The sequence below is a fragment of the Octopus bimaculoides genome, chromosome 11 (genome assembly GCF_046866305.1).
Source record: "Octopus bimaculoides isolate indiv1 chromosome 11, ASM4686630v1, whole genome shotgun sequence".
Lineage (NCBI taxonomy): Eukaryota > Metazoa > Mollusca > Cephalopoda > Octopoda > Octopodidae > Octopus > Octopus bimaculoides.
In genome coordinates, this window is record NC_142938.1 from 51,386,714 (window position 1) to 51,406,583 (window position 19,870).

At 33.5% G+C, this 19,870-nt stretch overlaps 1 protein-coding gene across 33 annotated transcripts in view; it reads right to left on the reverse strand.

Moving 5' to 3' along the window:
- LOC106869890 (echinoderm microtubule-associated protein-like 2) overlaps positions 1-19,870 on the reverse strand; it is a 220,070-nt gene that overhangs the window by 116,221 nt on the left and 83,979 nt on the right. For all 33 annotated transcript variants that reach the window (XM_089359993.1, XM_089360000.1, XM_089359995.1 and 30 more), the window contains 2 exons: positions 11,984-12,136; positions 8,013-8,247 (listed from right to left, as the gene is read on the reverse strand). In XM_089359993.1, coding sequence (XP_089216119.1) covers positions 8,013-8,247; positions 11,984-12,136 — 388 coding nt within the window. The remainder of the gene's footprint in view (positions 1-8,012; positions 8,248-11,983; positions 12,137-19,870) is intronic.

Genomic DNA, 19,870 nt, shown 5'->3' on the forward strand with positions numbered 1-19,870 from the left:
AAATATTGATCATAGAAAGAGAAAAAAAATGAAGTTCGGTATTGAATATATATTCAAGATATATTTCTTGTTGAATGTATTTTTAATTTAAAGTCCAGAAATATTAGCTTTAAGATAGTCAGTAATGGGGTTCAGCAGTGCCATACAAGGAGGAAAGGTATTTTGCAGACCGAATACAAAGGAGACTTGAGAGAGAATTCTAGCCAATACAAGACATTAGTAAAATGAAATGAACCAGGGATCTGCTGTAAACATAAAATGAAATGGACTTTTTAGCAGTGTAGTATTACTAATAACCTAACCTATGATATTACTGATCTGAAGCTTAGCAAAACCCCTCCCCAAGTTCATTAACTTCATAATCCTCTTTTCTATCTGTAACTAATACCAACTAATATATACCTGAACCATGCAAATAGGGACAGCAATATTATGAAACTAGTCTGGAGCATTAACTTTGTCACCTAATATCTTGCTATCATTATACGTCGGATAACATTTTTTATTCTTTCTCTACTCTTTTAGCCCTGCTTTTATCGTCATCAATAGCCTTAACTGTAGCACAAACAGAACCATATCTTTCTGTATCTAACTCTTTAACATTCAGATTATTGTCAAATGTAATGCTTATTTATTCACATTGTCTTGAATTAATCATGCATTATCTCATAGCTTTGACATTTTGATGATGTACTTGTTTATGTTTAGAATGACATTTTAGGGTAGGTGCAAGGTTGGATCTAGCTGATTTGAACATAAAACAGAATATTCGGTGCAGGATATGGCCTGTTTAAGTGCTACAGGGCTAAATCCTATGTATTAGTTCAGTTACAAAGAATAGTCCCTGATCACTTGTTAATTGTATATCTAACACTTGCTGGATAACTTGCTGTACCACTTACAGAGACAAACTCCTAGCCTTAGTCCAGCTTGCAGATATAGGACAGCAGCAGCCACCAAAAGACTGTCCATATGTGGAGTTTTTGGTAGGGTGGTCCACCCTGGCATCCGAAACTCGGAGTTTTATCATGGCTACTGAATAAGTGTCACATTTTTACAGATAAATTCCTCTATTTGCATAATATCGAGGTCTCTTTCTTTCTTTTGTTGCCATTCCTGACAAATATTATATATATATATATATATATATATATATATATATATATATATACAGGGGTTGGACAAAATAATGGAAACACCTAGCATCATAATTTTAAATATCTAAAAAACCGTCAAAAGCTTGTTTATTTTGGGTTTTTTTAATTTATTATTAGGGTTGCTTAATGTTTTGCTAAAACTGCTGTTTCTTTTCAGATATCATCAGAAAATGATAATTAAAATTCATTAAAATGACAGATCTATCGGACTTTCAAAGAAGTCAAATTGTTGGTGCTCATATGGCAGGTTCTAGTGAAATGAAAACAGCTGAAATGTTTGGTGTATCAAGAAGTACTGCCTCAAAAATAATGACAGCCTTAGAGAAAGGGGGAAAAAAACCTCCTTGTTGAAACAAAACTCTGGAAGAAAACCAAAACTTTCAGATAGGGATCGTCGGACTCTTATGCGAATTGTTAGAAAGGATCACAAAAGTACAGCTCCCAAAATTACTGCAGATCTTAATGACCACCTTGAGAACCCACTTTCCACAAAAACTGTTCGCTGGGAGCTGCACAAAGCCGGATTTCACAGGAGGGCTGCAATCAGAAAACCACTACTTTCAAAAACAAACGTTGCAAAGCATTTAGAGTGGAGTAAAAACCCACAGAATTGGTCCATAGAGCAGTGGAAGAATGTTATTTTCTCGGTAGAGTCATCTTTCATATTATTTCCAACCACTGGCCAAGTATACATGTGGAGATAGCCAAAAGAAGTATTTGACCCAGACTGCCATCTTCCAACTGTTAAACATGGAGGATTTGTGATGATCTGGGGGGGGGGGGGCTATATCTTGGAAATCCACCGGCCAAATGGTTTTCCTTCATGGCAGAATTAATAGTCAAGACTATTTAAGCATTTTATCTGATTAAATTCATCCTATGGTTGCAGAACTGTTTCCGGAGGGAAACATAATCTTTCAGGATGATAATGCACCAATTCACACAGCTAAAGTTGTTACTAAATGACACGAGGAACAGTCTAGTGAAATTGAACATCTTATCTGGCCACCACATTCCCCAGATCTCAATATTATTGAACATTTATGGTGCATTTTAGAAAAACAAGTAAGGAGTCGATATCCTCCACCATCATCACTACAAGAACTGGAGACTGTTTTAGCTGAAGAACGGACAAATATTCCTTTGGAAACAATTCAAACTTTGTACGAGTCCATATCTTATAGAATTCAAGCTGTAATTACTGCCAAAGGCAATCTTACACCATATTAAAATAAATTTGCTTGAAATTTTAAGGTGCTTCCATTATTTTGTCCAACGCCTGTGTATGTGTGTATATATATATATATATATATATATATATATATATATATATATAGATGGAATTTTAAGCCAAAAAGGATAAATTTCACCATCACTAAGAGTGACTAAGGGTGCAGGGTAATACCAGCATTGCTAGAAACAAGAGTCAAAGACTCTTTAACCATGAACAAAGCATGGTGTGTTCGTGGTTAAAAAGTCTGACTTGTTTCTAACAATGCTGGTATCGCTCTGCACCCTTGGTCACTTTTAGTGATGGTGAATTATATATATATATATACATAATAATAATAATAATAATATTATTAGGGATAAAATCCAAAATTACAGGTAAAAACTCTATTAAAATCAATTTATTAAAAATTTCATGAACCTTGGTTCTTTTCCCTCAAACTATATATATATATGTTAAATCTCTGAACGAGGTATTAACAGTAACTGCCCGATATATATATATATATATATATATATATATATATATATATAGATATAGATAGATAGATAGATAGATATATATATATATATATATATAGATAGATAGATATATATATATATATATATATATATATAGATAGATAGATAGATAGATATATATATATATATATATATATATATATATAGATAGATAGATATATATATATATATATATATATATATATATATATAGATAGATAGATATATATATATATATATATATATAGATATAGATAGATAGATATAGATAGATAGATATATATATATATATATATATATATATATATATATATATATACACAAAAAAAAAATCATTATCATTTAATGTTCCACTTTTCTATGCTGGCATGAGCTGGATGGTTCAACAAGAACAAACAAGCCTAAGGGCTCCACCAGGTTTTATGTCTGCTTTAGTATGGTTTCTACAGCTGGATGCCCTTCCTAATGTCAGCCACTTAACAGAGTGTACTGGGTGCTCTTTTACATGGCACCAGCACAAGTGAGGTTGCCAAGTATCTCTAAGATAAAATCCCATCAACTGAGTGTAGAATAGACTGGAAGAATAAGAAACTATGATAGAGGGAGAGAAGCAGGTGTCCTGTTGAAAAGGTATCTACATGACATACCCACCTAGAAAATGAAAGGGAGAGAAAGAAAAAGATATGCGAGGTTCAAGTACAAGATGAATATGAGACAACAGGACAGAAGAGCAGAAAAGTTGAATGTGTAAGTGCAGTGTGTGAAAATAGTGTGACAGATGATTGGAGATAGGAAATGAATTGGACACAGAGGATATCAGTTCAGTGTAGGGGAAAGTGAAGGAAATAGGGTAACATAGAAGATTGATGGAAAGTGGGTGCTATGAGATAGATGGGTCTTTTCAAATACAGTATATTGCCATTCACCTTGGTCCCCCTACCATCACTTCTGAGAGGAACAACATTTTGAGGTCAGCCACCACTTCATACCATGTCTTCTTAGGCTTTCCTCTTCCACAGGTTCCTTCTACATTTAGCAATCGGCACTTTTTTATACAGCTGTCCTCATCCATCCAAATCATATGACCATGCCAGTATGGTCATATGATATGGTCAAAAAGACAATCCATGCACTGGAAATACACCACCTCACCTGTTCCAAAGAAGGCCAAAATCATTTTATCAGCAGGAAAGGGGATAGTCTCAGTTTTTTTCCAGATGCAACAGGTATTGTGTTTATAGACTATTTTCAAAAGAGCCACACCATCAATGGAGAATACTATCCCAACTTGCTGAGGCCAAACACCCAAAAAAACTGACAAAAAGGATCTTGTTTCATCAGGATAATGCTTCAGCACCCAAGTCCCTGGTTTCAATGTTTGCTGTGCATGGCTGTGGCTTTAAACTGGTTGATCACCTTCCCTATTCTCATAGTTTTACCCCATCTGACAGTCATCTGTCCCCCAACATGCAAAAACACTTCTCTGGGAAGCAGTATTGCAGTGATGATGATATCATATTTGCTGTTGATGACTTTTTTGACCAGCAGGATCAAAGCCTTTTCACCAATGGGATTCAAGCCCTGCAACACTGATGGAAGACATATGTGGGCTGTAAGAGGGACTATGTTGAAAAATAAGCCTCATTTGGTCATATTCCATGGGAGCATCTTGGTCAGCCTATGAACTTTTCAGACAACCCTCCTAAGTTTTTTCTCATTCATATCTCAATCATATTAATCAACAAACAGCAGATTAGTAAATTTACCAGATTTCTTTCTGCATCCCTTCTGCTCCTCTAGCAATAAATATATATATATATATATATATATATATATATATATATATATATATATATATATAATATTATATTATATTATATTATTTCCAGCTTATAAAATGGATATTTTAGCAGTTACAAATCTGTGTATTCAAACTTTCAAACCAGAGTAACTTCCCTTCCACACGATTACACAAATTTGCTGCAGATTTTTTTTCCTCTTGGAGAAGTAGCTGTATTCATTTAATCAGATTATGTGCTTTATTATATCTATCCATAGGGTTACCAAATGTTCTAGTTTCACTGAGACTGTTAGTTTAACAATGTTGTCCCATATTCTGGGCTGTTTGAAATATTTTTTTTCTGAGCCCATGCACACATAAAGAACATGGATTTTGGGATAAAGTAATAATGAAATAAATATAAAAAAAGTACTGACTGCTTAAAGTGGGTGGAATCTGTAGAAGAGAGAGACCCAGGGGGATAAGGGATGAAGTAATGAGGGCCAATCTCAAGACATTTAGCATAACAGAGGAGATGACAGACCAAGATATCTAGCAATATAAGGTTGTGAAAGTGCAGTGTATTGAAGGGGGTCTGTCTTGCAAGTTATTTGGTGACCTTGCCAGTGATGGTGTCACGTAAAAACAACCAGTACACTATTAAGCGGTTGGCATTAGGAAGGGGATCCAACTGTAGAAACCATGTCAGAGCAGACAGTAGAACGTGGTGCAGTCCTCTGACTTGCCAGCTCCTGTCAAATCCTCCAACCCATGCCAGTATGGAAAACAGACATTAACTAATAATGATGATGAATATTCCTTGTTGCATCATGGTAACAATTTAATTTGCATATTTCATTGCTGTCATTTTTTTTCTTTCTTTGGATATGTTGTTATTGATTGTATAAATTTATTTTGGTGTTGGTGTGTCCAAGATTTTCATACCAATGAATAAATGTATTGGGGTAGCTCATATCTCATGTACCACTTGACTACGCCAATGATCCATGGGAAAAGAATTTGATCTATTTTTACAATTCCAGAAGACATGAACATTTACAAAGAACCCAAGGAGTATTACTTGTTTCTAAAATACTTTATGTGGACTAGGTAAAATGCAATCAGGACTTTGTAGAGTTCTGAGGTACATAGAAATAGGTTAGATATCTATGATTATTTGATATCCCCAAAACACAAGACAACTGTTATTGCTAGTTTCTTATGATTAGATATTTGTTTTACAAATGTCAACAAATTGGGACAGTTAGTGATTGCTGAAGAAGCCTCTTTTGCTATCATATTTCTAATGATCTCAGTTTCAAGACAGGCAACTGTTCATCAAAATTGGTCTAAAAAAATTTTTGAGTCATGGTTTCATGTAACAGACAAAATGTGAAGCTGACGTTTTAAATGAAAATGTACCAGTGGCTGAACCTGATCTTGCTAAAGACCTAGTAGGAACAAATTTTGTGACACTTTTCCGGGATTCTTCAAATCAAAAAGGTTTTTAAATAACACTTTACATAATTTCATATTACATTCTTGGTCAAAGTCACAAGTTACAGGTAAGACAGCTGAGATCTTGACTAATGCTTCAGTCATAGTAATTGATAATCACACTTGGGTTGATAGGAAAAGATGGATTTTGTGGAGTATAAAATTTTGGCAGTATAAAACATTAAAGCATAGCATATTTTACCAATTAAAAACTCAACTTGGAAGAAACTTTGTTGGCATTGGCTGTGGTGTACACATTGTACATAACAGTCTCCAAACAACTGTTGATATCAAAGCAGTTATTGTGAACATTTTCAAACAGTTTATGTAACACAGCTGAAAGAATTTTGTGACATTGCCAGAGTGGAATACAAAAAGCTATGAGAGCATGATAATACCAGATTTCTTTTTTGTCAACACTTTCGATAGTTGAAAAAATTCTTTACATCTTTGCTGATTTGAAACTGAACACTACCAAGACTGCTGAAACAATTCTTTGAAAATAATTTTGGGAAAATGTATTTATGATTTGTACATGAACAAACTGATTCTGGAGACAAAGAATGACAATACTAATGCAGCAGAAGTCAAACTTGGAATACGAAACCTTATTACAAATATAGAACAAAAAAAAAAAAACTACAAATTTGTAACTGAAGATGCAAAGGCCTTGCTGAGAAACCTCAAAGAAAATGGTGAAATCAGTGAAAAAGTGGAGAATTTCAAAAGATCTCTCTCATATTTAGTGCTGTAAAAAGTTAACTTTAAATAGACAGAAAACTAGACAGAATATGACCAAGTGTTGAACAGTTTGCAATGAAGTCACACCAATGCATTTGAAAGTAAGTTGCAAATATTGATCAATTATTTGATGAGGTTATAAAGAGATTTTTGGCTCCTAAAAAGTTTGGACACCACAAAACTAAGTAAAAAAAAAAAATGAAAAAATATTTTTGGCTCATTACAATGAAAGACATAATAGTGTTTTCTGTAATAAATAATGTGATCAGAACAGGGAAAAATTATGCAATGTACAGTTAAGAATCCTCTGATGACTAAAATATACATTCCACATAGCTGTCCTGAATTTTTAGACAAAATAAAAGATTGCAATCAATTTGTTAAAAATGTAGTTCCATATGAAAAATATAAAAGTATTGTTGATTGGATAAACATTGACAAAAATGTGTTTTAATTTATTTTTAAATGCTGCTGTGCTACTTGACACTATTTTACTTATGTTATCAAGAGAAGAATAGCTGCTTTGTACAATTTCTGGCTCTGTTCTCTGGCTCTGTTCCCTGTCTCTTATTCCAACTCTCAAAGTGATAAAAGCAAATCAGATATTTCAGTTTTTCATGTGTATCACTTCAGCACTTGTTAGGAACTGCCTTCATATAAGAAGACATGCAATTATGTAAATATATTTGTTATATTAACAATTATGAAAGGAGGGTTAATATATATATAACATTAAGCTTCCTCTCATATTTATTTTATAATAATACATCTTCCCAGACTTGAAGCACGTGAGAAGAGAAGGCTCAGTCTCCCATAATACCTGACCTACATGCTGAAGCCCTCAAGGCCTTGCATGATATTCCCATTGGTCCATGTTTCAACTCCCATTGGTCCAAGCTTCAACTCTGAAAATTATGGGACTATTGAAGTTGAAATCAGAAATTACTATTAAAAAAAAAATTTTAATTAAAAAATTCAAAACCAAATGTAGTTAATAAATACAAAATCAGTTTCATTTTAGTAATCTGTAAAATAAACGAAGACGAAAGAAAGAAAATACCATAATATTTATGAATAATAATAATGATAATAATAAATTAACTGACCTAAATGGTTTAACATTTCCATCATTAAGTTCTGTGGTTGTTGATAGTGATGACCATTTCTTAAGATTGGCATTGTTAGCTTTATGTGATGGAGATGTCCTAGCTGGAGGAGTTGTACTTCGGTGGGGAGCACTATGAATACTATCCACTGGACTTAAGTGCACTGCTTTTTTTTCCCCACGCCGAGACGCAGACTTAAATGCAGGCTTGGAAGGCAGAATGTTATTTTGCAACACTAAAAAATAAGAAAATATTCTTAAAATTCAAGAAACAATAGTTAATGTGTTTTAAAATAGGGATTAAATACAGGATGGGTACTGGTTTCTTCTGGATATTTATTCTAACTAGAGAAAATAATGAAGGTTATATTATCTTTGTTTACCATTCGTTTTCCATGCTGGCATGGGTTGGACAGTTTGACAGGAACTGTCCAGCCTCCAATTGTCTATTCTGGCATCTGGAGGCTGGACAGCTCTTGTCAAACCATCCAACCCATGCCAGCATGAAAAACAGACATTAAATGATCATTCCCATTTTTTCCCAGTGAAGTATGAATTGATTGTACCTGAAATTGAAACCAAGCCAAAGACTCAATTTGTTGAGAGAGTACCTTCTACACTATAAAGCTTGTCCCACACCATTTTTTTTTTTTTTTTTTTACACAAATACACTAATATATCAAACTTACCATATAAATTAGAAATTAGTTTTATTCCTCTAACATGATAATAAAAATTATTTATAATACTGCTAAATGAGTAATTAGATCTTGCACTCTTTAACTACAAACAACATCAGAAAACTTCTAAGTCTTAGCTTTATAAAAAAAAACCAACACAAACGTTGACTATAATATTCCATATTCATTTAGAATACATTTTTTACCTCAGAGCACCTTCTTCCATCCCAACTCTAACAAGGATTAAAAGTATTATATATAATTTAGCAACTTAAATATGCATGCCTTACAAGTGATTATGAGACAAAGAACAGTAATTATGATAAAGGTGGTATTGCATAAGGTCAGTGTTTATGGACAATAGCTAGAGTTGATCGAATTGGCATTATTATAATACTTTTGTGATTCTAGAGAGATGAACAACAGTCATTCCAGTTAGTATTTGGACTCAGAATTAGAGGAATGAGATTAAATCTTGTAAAGCATTAAGAATAGTTTTCAATTATTTCCACAAACTTGCCATATTAAAGCTGACAGTAAAATGAAACATTTTTATTCTTTACAATTTGCACAATGTGCTCTTTGTTGTCTGAATTTAATATGTGCAGTAATGCTGTTTAATTTATTGCTGTTATATAGTGTTTCGAGATGATGTACAGTTATTACCCTTTCCATCACTTCGACTTTAATGGGAATTTTATTAATTTCAAATCACAATTTGTGGACAACAGCCTCACTGGTTACAGGTTTCTAACAGGCCAATATGAGACAATGCACTAGTTTCTAGTACCCCTCCCCCACTTCATGCCATTTGTTCCCATCTTTCAGTATGTTTACTATCACTGTTATGGAAGTCCAAAGATTCTCTAGTTGTAGGTATATAAGATAAGTACAATTAAAAACATGCAATAGTATATAAGTTACTTGTTGATTATTTACAATACAAATATTATATTTAAGTCTATATTTGGGTCCAAGACCTCTGTGATATATAAATCCTTGTTGATAGAACTTAATGAGCAGGTACAAATTGCCTGAGAGAAACCAAGATTCCTTCATTGACTAAAAAATTGGCATCATTTGTCTCAAGGTGAACAACAACCAGAACACAGGAAGACAATAGAATTTTTTGAGCACAATCTTCATCAATATGTTGCGTGTTAAGTAATAAAATGCATCCTGCACAGTTACTGCTGTTTATTAATATATATGTAATTCTAGAGTACTGTACAGGTTTACAGCAAATTTTTAAATGTCTGCTATTTAAGGCTTAGGAAATATTACTTCAGATCCATTTCAAAAATTCTTTTTCCAATGAAAACAGTTGGAGATTTTTTTGGTAGAACTGCAAGATTATTAACATTTCCATCATTAAGTTCGTGGTCATTGATTGTGATGACCATATAAGATTCAGCTGTTATAGTTTGATAACTGCAGGAGACGTATTTAGCAAAAAAAACTGACAGATCAAATCGTTTAAGGAAACAAAATTACGACTTAATATTTGGGTTTTATAAGCAGGAGAACTCATTGATTGCATACTACAAACAATACAACATAATAATGTAAAAATAAATTAACAATATTCACTAAAGTAGAATTCTATAAAGATAGACACAGATACAAAAAAAGGAAAAGAAACAAAGGTGAGGTAATTTTAGAGCAATACTCAAAAAGATAATATATACAGCAAGCAATAATTTGAAATTGTTCAAAGATCGAGGTGAGAAGTTGCTTTCATTGTTCTCTTTGGTCTACAGTTGAAATGAGGAGAAGCAGTAAATATTTCACTTATAGCATAAAATTCAGGTAGTGTCATTATTATTATACCCACAATCTTTGTCATCATCAGACACCATCAGATTGTAAAGTAGGCCCTTTACAAAAACCAAAAGGAGCTAAATCATTAATTGCAAGACAAATCAATTCTTCCTTCTAGTACTGTATACTCTTTTACTTGTTTCAGTCATTTGACTGCGGTCATGCTGGAGCACCACCTTTTTTTTTTATTTAATTCTATTGCATGTGGTATACTGGTTCCACCAGTCTATTTTGGACTGAAAGATTTATTTCTTTAAAGAACAGCTCCTTCCTTAGTTACTAATTAAGCAAGAAAATAAAAGTTGAAAGCATCATAATAATCCTTTCTACTAAATGCACAAGGACTGAAATTTAGGAGAGGGGGTTAGTCAATTACATCAACCCCAGTATGTAACTGGTATATATTTCATCAACCCTGAAAGGATGACAAGCTAAGTTGACCATAGTCAAATTTGAACTCAGAATGTAAAGACATGAAATGACGCTAAGCATTTTGCCAGGCATGCTTACAATTCTGCCAGCTCACCGCCTTAAAGTATTCTAATAATGTCAGGTTTGAATCCAAGACAAGGTTTAAAATGTTATTCCAATGAGATCATGCATTTTATTTGAGTGAAAGTATAGCCTTATTGCCTTCCAAGTAACTCCATGAAATCTCTCATATTGACCATTGTCAATAGGGTAATAAATGTATAATCACTCAATTGCATAGAAAAGAGAAAAACTCACAAAATTCAAAGAGATTAACTCAATCAGAATGTGCCAGAGACAGATTTCCAAAAATAGCAAAAAGTGAGGACATGTGACTTGTCAAAGTGACTCTTGTATTATCTTTGCAGGTGTAAGTGTGAAAATTCATATATGACAGTTTACATGTATTTGTTTAGAGTAACAGAAATCTTTAATCCTATGAAGTCAATGGATGTCATTTAAAAAAACAAATGGCTTTAATCAGTTTAAAAATAAAAGAAAGATTTCAGTTTGCAACATGTTCGGCAAGTTCCAGATTTTATAGACATTTTCCAATGTGAAGGAGTGATTGTTTTCATAAATTTGTGAGACGACAAAGATCATGTTGAAGCTTAGTGATAGAAAATAGATAAGTTTTGAAGGCCTGGTCAGTATAAAATTTCAGTCATAAACCATTAGTTCCTACCACAACATAGGTATTTTGTCATTCTACATTTTCCCAAGTGCTGACGGCTTGTCAAATTATACTAAAAATTTTAATCCTGCCAAAATGAAGTTGAAACCAGAACACATGAAATATTGGAATAAGTGGTTAGAAAGTGGAGACTGGTGAGATAAGAAGCAATGTTCACTTAGTTTAATATCTGTGTCTTAATTCTTCTTGTATAGAAATGACAAACTATAGAACTTTATTGGAACATATTTCTATTGCAATTTGTTAATACATCTGTGAATAATTTTTAGATAAAAGATTAAAATACAAACCATTAAAATGGCTTACCTTTACCAGATTCCTGGACCTGGTTTAGTTTGCGAATCACATCAGCAAGGGCACTTTTAAGGCAAACTATTTCATCCCCTTGCAGTTGTACTTTCTTTTCTAAAATTGCAACTCGTTCACTTAAGGTTTCCTGATCTTGGTCAAGTAATCCATCTGAAATAGTTAAAAAGAGAATTACAAAAGAAAGATGTAAGAAGTTTAGATAATTTGAAATATCTTAAATAATATACATACAAGGACACTCAATGTTTGTGTGTGTTTATAAATTAAATTTTGTATAAGAAACCAAAACACTTAAACATCAATATCACAAGAACAGAGTGAAAGAATGCCAGGTAAAAACATAACTTTAGAAACTTATGAGAGCAATTTCCATTCCAGTTGTAGGTGCAATAAACAGTCCCTTTGGATATATTGTTGTCATGGCAGAATTGATGTTTCCCAACATTAACAATTTATATTATTTTTTTTTTTAAACTGACAAAAATTTTCTAATAATTATATATTTTTGTACATCAGGGAAGAGAAATACAAAGTTGTAGACAAATGTCTCAACACCTCTGCAATGTAAACTAGGAGGTTTGTTTAATATTTTTACTTAAATAATGTTTAAAAATACGTTGGTGCATACCAGCCCCACAAAAACTTAAAGCAGTCACTCAGCCAGTTCAAAACAGCAGCTGAATCTTATTCCTTTCTATCATTTTTCTTTTCTAATTGGCACATGTTTTAAGTCCTGAATCTTAGGAGAGGTAACACCTAATAAAGTCAGCCATGTGAGATGTTCTTTGAATGTCTACCTCAATACCTCTTCAGGCTGAGATTAGGAATGTTTAACAACTTCTGTGAACATTGTAGCAACTTTATCACATGAAGCATGGTATCACTGGTGTGCATGTGAATGCGTTCTGTTTGGATGTTAAAGGTTCTTCTGAACCCAAATTATAGACAGACTTCATAAATTCAAATGAATCTAAAGCAGCAAAATCCCTGTATGTTGGATTAGATATTAAAAGGAGTTGTGGCACTTGTTTTACATCCTGAGATTCAGGACTTAAAATGTGCCAATTTTTTTAAAAATGAGGTATTAGATTCAGTGCTATTTGGAACAGGTTGAGTGACTTCTTTAAATTTTCTGGGGACTGTATGTAGCAAAATATTTTTTAAGCATCATTTATTTAAGTTAAAATATAAAACAAACATCCTGAAAAGCTCCTATACAAAAGTTGATTTACTTCAGTTTACATAACAGAAATGTTTAGACATTTGTTTGTCTAAAACTTTCTTTCTTTTCCATGATGGACAAATGTGTATAATTATTAGAAAATCTTTGATATATATTTACTAAAATGACTGCGGTGTGGATGACATGATTTATGCATTCAGAAACACACAATGACTATTAACTTCACTTAATTATTATTTGGAATATGATGTCAAAACTTTAATCACTCAAAACTGTGACCATACTGCAATCATTTTAGTTTCAACATGGTCTCAGATCAAAAATACTTGCCATGCAAGTATATCTCTGTAATATTACTAACAATTTCAAAAAAAAAAAAAAAAAAAAAAAGGATAAATCTGTTAATCTATAGAAAATTAAGACTAATGTTTTAAAATGTCATATTAGGTCAAACTAATACTTTTTCATATAATCACATAATCTCTAATAAGCAAAAGAGAATATATTATTTAATCAATGAAATATGGATTAGAAGCCTCAGATTAACAACAGCATCAACAATTCATACATCTGACTTGAACTACATTCCTATTACCAAATAATTTCACAAGATTACACACGAGAGTCTTTGAAAAGAAAAGGTTTGCTTTTGAAAATCCCACAGTGTGCATATACATGTGTGTAGATAGGTTTGTGTAGTTTTGGAAACATCTGTATAGTTTCAAGAAATTACTACTTAATTTGAAATTTGGGATTTAAGATTTTGCTATATTTCATCATATTAATGAATTTGTGTATTCTATTTCGCTAGCATTTTCCTTGTTTCTTACATCTTACATGCAGCTTTTCATTTTCACAATCAGTGAATCATAATTATCAGTTTCTTTAAGCTGACTTCGGGTTTCCTTCTTGATAGCATCTTGTAACTATATCACATTGAAGACCTTGATGCATTGGTTCTTCATCAAGATGGGCAGTGCCTTTTTCTCTCTAATTTTGTCATTGACAATCATCCTCCATAGCAAATGATGGCCATAACCAGTGTTGAATGGCACCACAACAGGCATTATTACATCATTTGTTGACCAGGATTTAATCAATCTCATTTCAGTGGTGAGTATTTAAGGTCTTCCAGGTTCATTTAAATCCAAACTTTTGTTGAACAGCTGTTCCCAATGTAGAGTCCTTTTGCCTTTGCCATGATCTCCTCTAAGTTCTCTCCCAATCCAAATTTTCTAACATGTTTCCCACCCTGCTGCTCTTTTCTAACCTTTTAAAACCAACGTGATGCTCAATCATCTACTACCACAAATTTTGGAAGAAATACCACTCATTCTGGTCAGTGAAATAGACAATGCTTTAAAGCTGATAAAGAGAGATAAAGTTCCAAGGAGAGATGGTCTAACAACAAAAAATGATAAAGAGTTAAGAGCAACTGAGGAAAATCTTCATTGTACATTACAACTGATATTTGAAAGATGGGAAAATAATGATGTGGAAGAAGTCAAATACCATCTCGCTTTATAAGAAGGGTGGTAAGGAAGGTTTGAGAAACTATTTTCCCCGTATGCCTCTTAGGTGCAGGAGTGGCTGTGTGGTAAGTAGCTTGCTTACCAACCACATGGTTCCGGGTTCAGTCCCACTGCGTGGCACCTTGAGCAAGTGTCTTCTACTATAGCTTCGGGCCAACCAAAGCCTTGTGAGTGGATTTGGTAGACGGAAACTGAAAGAAGCCAGTCGTATCTATGTTTATATGTATGTATATATATATATATATATATATATATATATATGAATGTATGTGTGTGACTGTGTTTGTCCCCCCAACATTGCTTGACAACCGATGCTGGTGTGTTTATGTCCCCGTAACTTAGTGGTTCGGCAAAAGAGACTGATAGAATAAGCACTAGGCTTCCAAAGAATAAGTCCTGGGGTCGATTTGCTAGACTAAAGGCGGTGCTCCAGCATGGCCACAGTCAAATGACTGAAACAAGTAAAAGAGTAAAGAGTTATCTCAACTTTTACAAGTAATTTACAAAGGTCATAGTCACCAGACTATTGAAACATCTCAATGACAAAGAAATGAGAAAGCAAGCATGTTTGTGGAACAACTACAGTACAATAACCACACACACATTAAAATACAGCTTCCATAATAAGCACAAAGTGTGTCACTGTGTCACCTTCACCACCCCTTTAAATATCTCATCCTACATACTGGAATTCTGTGGTTGCTTCAGATTTATTTGAATTTATGAAGCCTGTCTATAATTTGGGTTCAAAAGACTTTTTAACATACAAAGCATTCACATAAACAATGATACCATGCAGTTTTGTTTTTTTTCCAGAATCCTATGTAGATATTGCCTGATCACACTTAATGAGGCTACTACTCCTAATTTCATTAATTCCTCTAATTGTCAGATTCCAGGATCTTCAAGCATCATTTATGCTATATACACATTTTAAAACATATATAACTTAGGAGTACAAATGTCACATGTGGAGGATCTAAGAAATCTTTGTAAAAAATACAGTCTTAATATTCATTGATTTGCATATCAGACCATGTGGTGCCTTAGTTCCTAATGCTTCATGTAGATCCTCTTCGGAACATGTGAGAGAGTCCTTCCTAATATTATTAACCTCTTACCACAAAGTCCAGCGTTACTACTTTGACATTTTATTAGTATAAATCCATCTTGTAGATATGTTGGGATGATCTTGGTCAGGCATCTGCATATAAATGATTCTCAGTCCAACTTTAAAGTTATTTTTTCTTTGTCTTTTTCAAGTTAATACTGGAGGAAGTGAAGAAAAAGCTCCACAACTTTGTCCTTATTTACTTGCCATTCAGATACACCATGTTCAAAATCGAACAAAAGAATGGTTCCCCATATTCCATAACATGTATTAAATATTTATTTTTACCTTTTACTTTACCAATCTGGCTTCTTACATCCATTCACCTCCATTCTGCATCCTCATTATTTACAAGTTTGCATTAAATAGTTTTTCCTGGTTTGGAAAACACGATCATCTTCAGAACAGATTTTTGTTTTAATGGTTTATTTTTAGATCTTGTGGTTTGATACTTTTCAACATTAATTGTTTCCAGTTCAACATCAAGATAGTTCTCTACTTAAGCCTTTCGTTACTGTATTTACTTTGAGATGCTGTGTTTCTTTCAATTACTTTAAATATAATAAAGAATTTAGTAAAATAACTTAGTTATCATTCAGCTAGTGTTAGGAACATAAATTGTGACTAAGGTTTGGTGGAAGATTTTAATTCAAAACTTATGGAAACAAGACATTTGTACTCAGAGCCAGAGCCAGTTTCAGCTGGGTTGGTCATGAAGGGATTAAATAAATACTTTGGCACTTTCATAACACTTATTTGATGTATTATCTTCTAAACAACTTTTATATACTTTCAGACAGGGCATTAAATGTGATGGATGCACCTTTACACACATGACTCCATATTTAACAAGTGCTTATTTTCCCATCCTCAGAGTTCCAAGGCCAAACTCTCTAACACACATTCCTTTTACTAAGAACCATATCAGCATTTTTCTAAGACTGTGCCATACTTGTCCCAACTTGGGGACAAAGTGTAATGTCTTACTTTCTCTGAAGACTCGTACTACCTGAACCTCTATCTAGCATACATATATAACATTCAAGTTATTTGCTACAACTTCACAGGTGAAAATATCTTATGATTAATGAAATTTTTCACTTAGAAAGGAAGGCAGGTTGGGATCTCTTCCAAAAACAAATTGATATGGGTTGTACCCATGTATGTTGTGAAGGATTATTTCTGGTATTTATGTTCTTGCTAGAACCATCTCTAAACTATATTTTGGTTTTCTTCAACATTTCTTTTATTACACCATTATATCACTCATTCATGAACACTGGTGAGTAGTGGTATGTACCACAATACTTAGGTGCAGTGTCAGGTCTTGAAATGAATGGTAATCAAACTACCATTATTATGATCCAGAATAAAACCTAGTGTCCCAAAATAAACTATTTAGTGTTTGAAAATAACGCTAAGAATATCAAAACTTTCCTTACTACAAAGCCAGATTCCTACACTGGTTCAAGTTCCATGGTCTACAAAGAGTTGTACCTTATTACCTCTCATTTCTTTGATGTCCATAGAAATAGTTTCATCAAAATACTATTCCAGTGAGCAGTTCAGAAGATTTCTGATAATGACTAATCTCACTGAGACCCTAATACTGGGTATATAAGAATGGGGTTTCTTTACCCTTTCAGGAGCTGAAGCACTCTTTCTGGCAGCCTTGGGTGTCAAGATGCTTATGTGAAACCTTTCATCTGATAGATTTATTAACCGTCTGCTTAATAGAAGCCATAGCAATGTATACATCAATAATCTACTTACTATACACACTGTTCAAACATTTAACATCCAACAGAAATTCATAATTATCAAATCATTTCAGTGAGATACTTCAAGTCTGTTCTTTGATTTAATTCCAATGCAATTCATAAGGCTAAATTCACATTGTATCAGCAATAGAAGCTTGAGCTGTTCTACATATGAACAGCAGCTGAAAGTTCTTCAAAGTCACTTTTTTCTAAGTAAAAAGTGTTACATATTGGAAAATAATTTAATTGAGACACCTTACTTTTTCAGATATAAATTTTTAATTCAAATATTGTTGTAATACTGTTGGAGTAACATTTTTAGTTGTTTCTCAAGTAGCAACATACTTCTGTTTTGCTTTCTTGTTCTGCTCAACATTTTGATTCACATTTAAAATATTTACTTTCATTACAGTTTGGTCATTCTTGATGTTGACTATCCCTTGTGATCCCTTGCTTGGAAAACAGGTAAGGGTTATCATCAGGAAGGGCATCCAGTTGTAAAACAATGCCTTAAATAACATTCATTGAACCCATGCAAGCATAGAAAAAAGGGAAGTAAAGTAAACAAAAAGGCAATGAAACATTGTCAACTCCAAGTTCAGAATTGGTTACATTTGGCAATAGCATGGGGACTTATAGGTGCTCATTCTTTTAGTTCATCTGGAAACCTCTAAATGGAAGCACACATTCAGAATGAAAGCAATAATTAATTTTAGTACCTACACTTGACTGAGAGGAAAGAAGCTCTTTTCACTCCAGTGAACAATATCACCAAGATATAGCAAATGGTTAAGTTTTACCTTGACAAAGTGTGATGCTTGCATTGCATTGAAACAAATATTCTGAAGATATTTGCAGAGTGATACCAAATCAGCTAAAACCTCAACAAGAACACTGTACAATTCTATACTATGAATCAGTCACAAATTTTGAAACTTATTGGAACATTGGACTTACCCATTTGCTTATTACAGTATAGCACTAATACATTGTTATTAATGTGGAGGCACAATGGCCCAGTGGTTAGGGCAGCGGACTCGCGGTCATAGGATCGTGGTTTCGATTCCCAGACCGGGCGTTGTGAGTGTTTATTGAGCGAAAACACCTAAAGCTCCACGAAGCTCCGGCAGGGAATGGTGGCGAACCCTGCTGTACTCTTTCACCACAACTATCTCTTACTTCCTGTTTCTGTTGTGCCTGTAATTCAAAGGGTCAGCCTTGTCATGCTGAATATCCCCGAGAACTACGTTAAGGGTACATGTGTCTGGAGTGCTCAGCCACTTGCACGTTAATTTCACGAGCAGGCTGTTCCGTTGATCGGATCAACTGGAACCCTCAACGCCGTAAGCGACAGAGTGCCAACAACATTGTTCTTAACGTATCACACTCTAACACAAATTAATTCTAAAAATTTCCCTTTTGTAACTGAAGACCTATTGAACTTAGCATATACTAGCAATGCACCTCGGCATTGCTCTGGTGTTATGACCTACAGCCACATTGTATTATTTGTTCCTGTCTTATGGGCAAAATTGGCACACGAAGAGTATGAAGCAAACAACTCTTCTTTATAAATATGTCCAGATTTCTTAAATTATTGTGCAAAATATTCGGAGAAAAAGTATTTTCACCACAACAAAACACACACACACGCATGTCTGTAGTAACTTGAGCTACTACGAATAGCAGCCAAATCTCTCTTAAAACATATCCTTTCATCAAAAGGAAAGCACAGGTTTACAGTATTTCAGGAAGAAAACAAAAAAATAGAAGTATGTGATGGGTGTGCTACATCAGAGTTAACTCTCGACTAAACAAAACACAGACAAACATACTTCACATTAAAAGATTATCTAGTAAATAATACTAATAAAGTTAACAGTATATCTTCGAAGCTCCATTCACTGGTAAAACCCTATGTATTTTAAACATTTTCTCATTATGTTCTATGTAAGATAAAGTTAGTGGAAGCAGAGTTGCCTCCCTTAGTTAAATACCTCAAAATCGTACGACCTGACCTTGTTTCTGAGATTATTTTTGTAGTAAAAAGGAGTTGTTGTGCAAAAAACATACTTTATTTCGTAGCTAAAAGATTACTGAATCCTGATACCTCATACGTCAAAATTGGCAACTCAGTTTTCGAATCCATAAGGAGCACACACAAACTCTGTTTTACGTATTAAGATTATGCCCAATAAAGACTCAAACGTTGGTATAATTGGTGCATCCAGCCTCAAGTCTTCTCTGAACAACAGAATGCTGCACCAATGGACATGTTATTCTTTTTTTGACAATTGT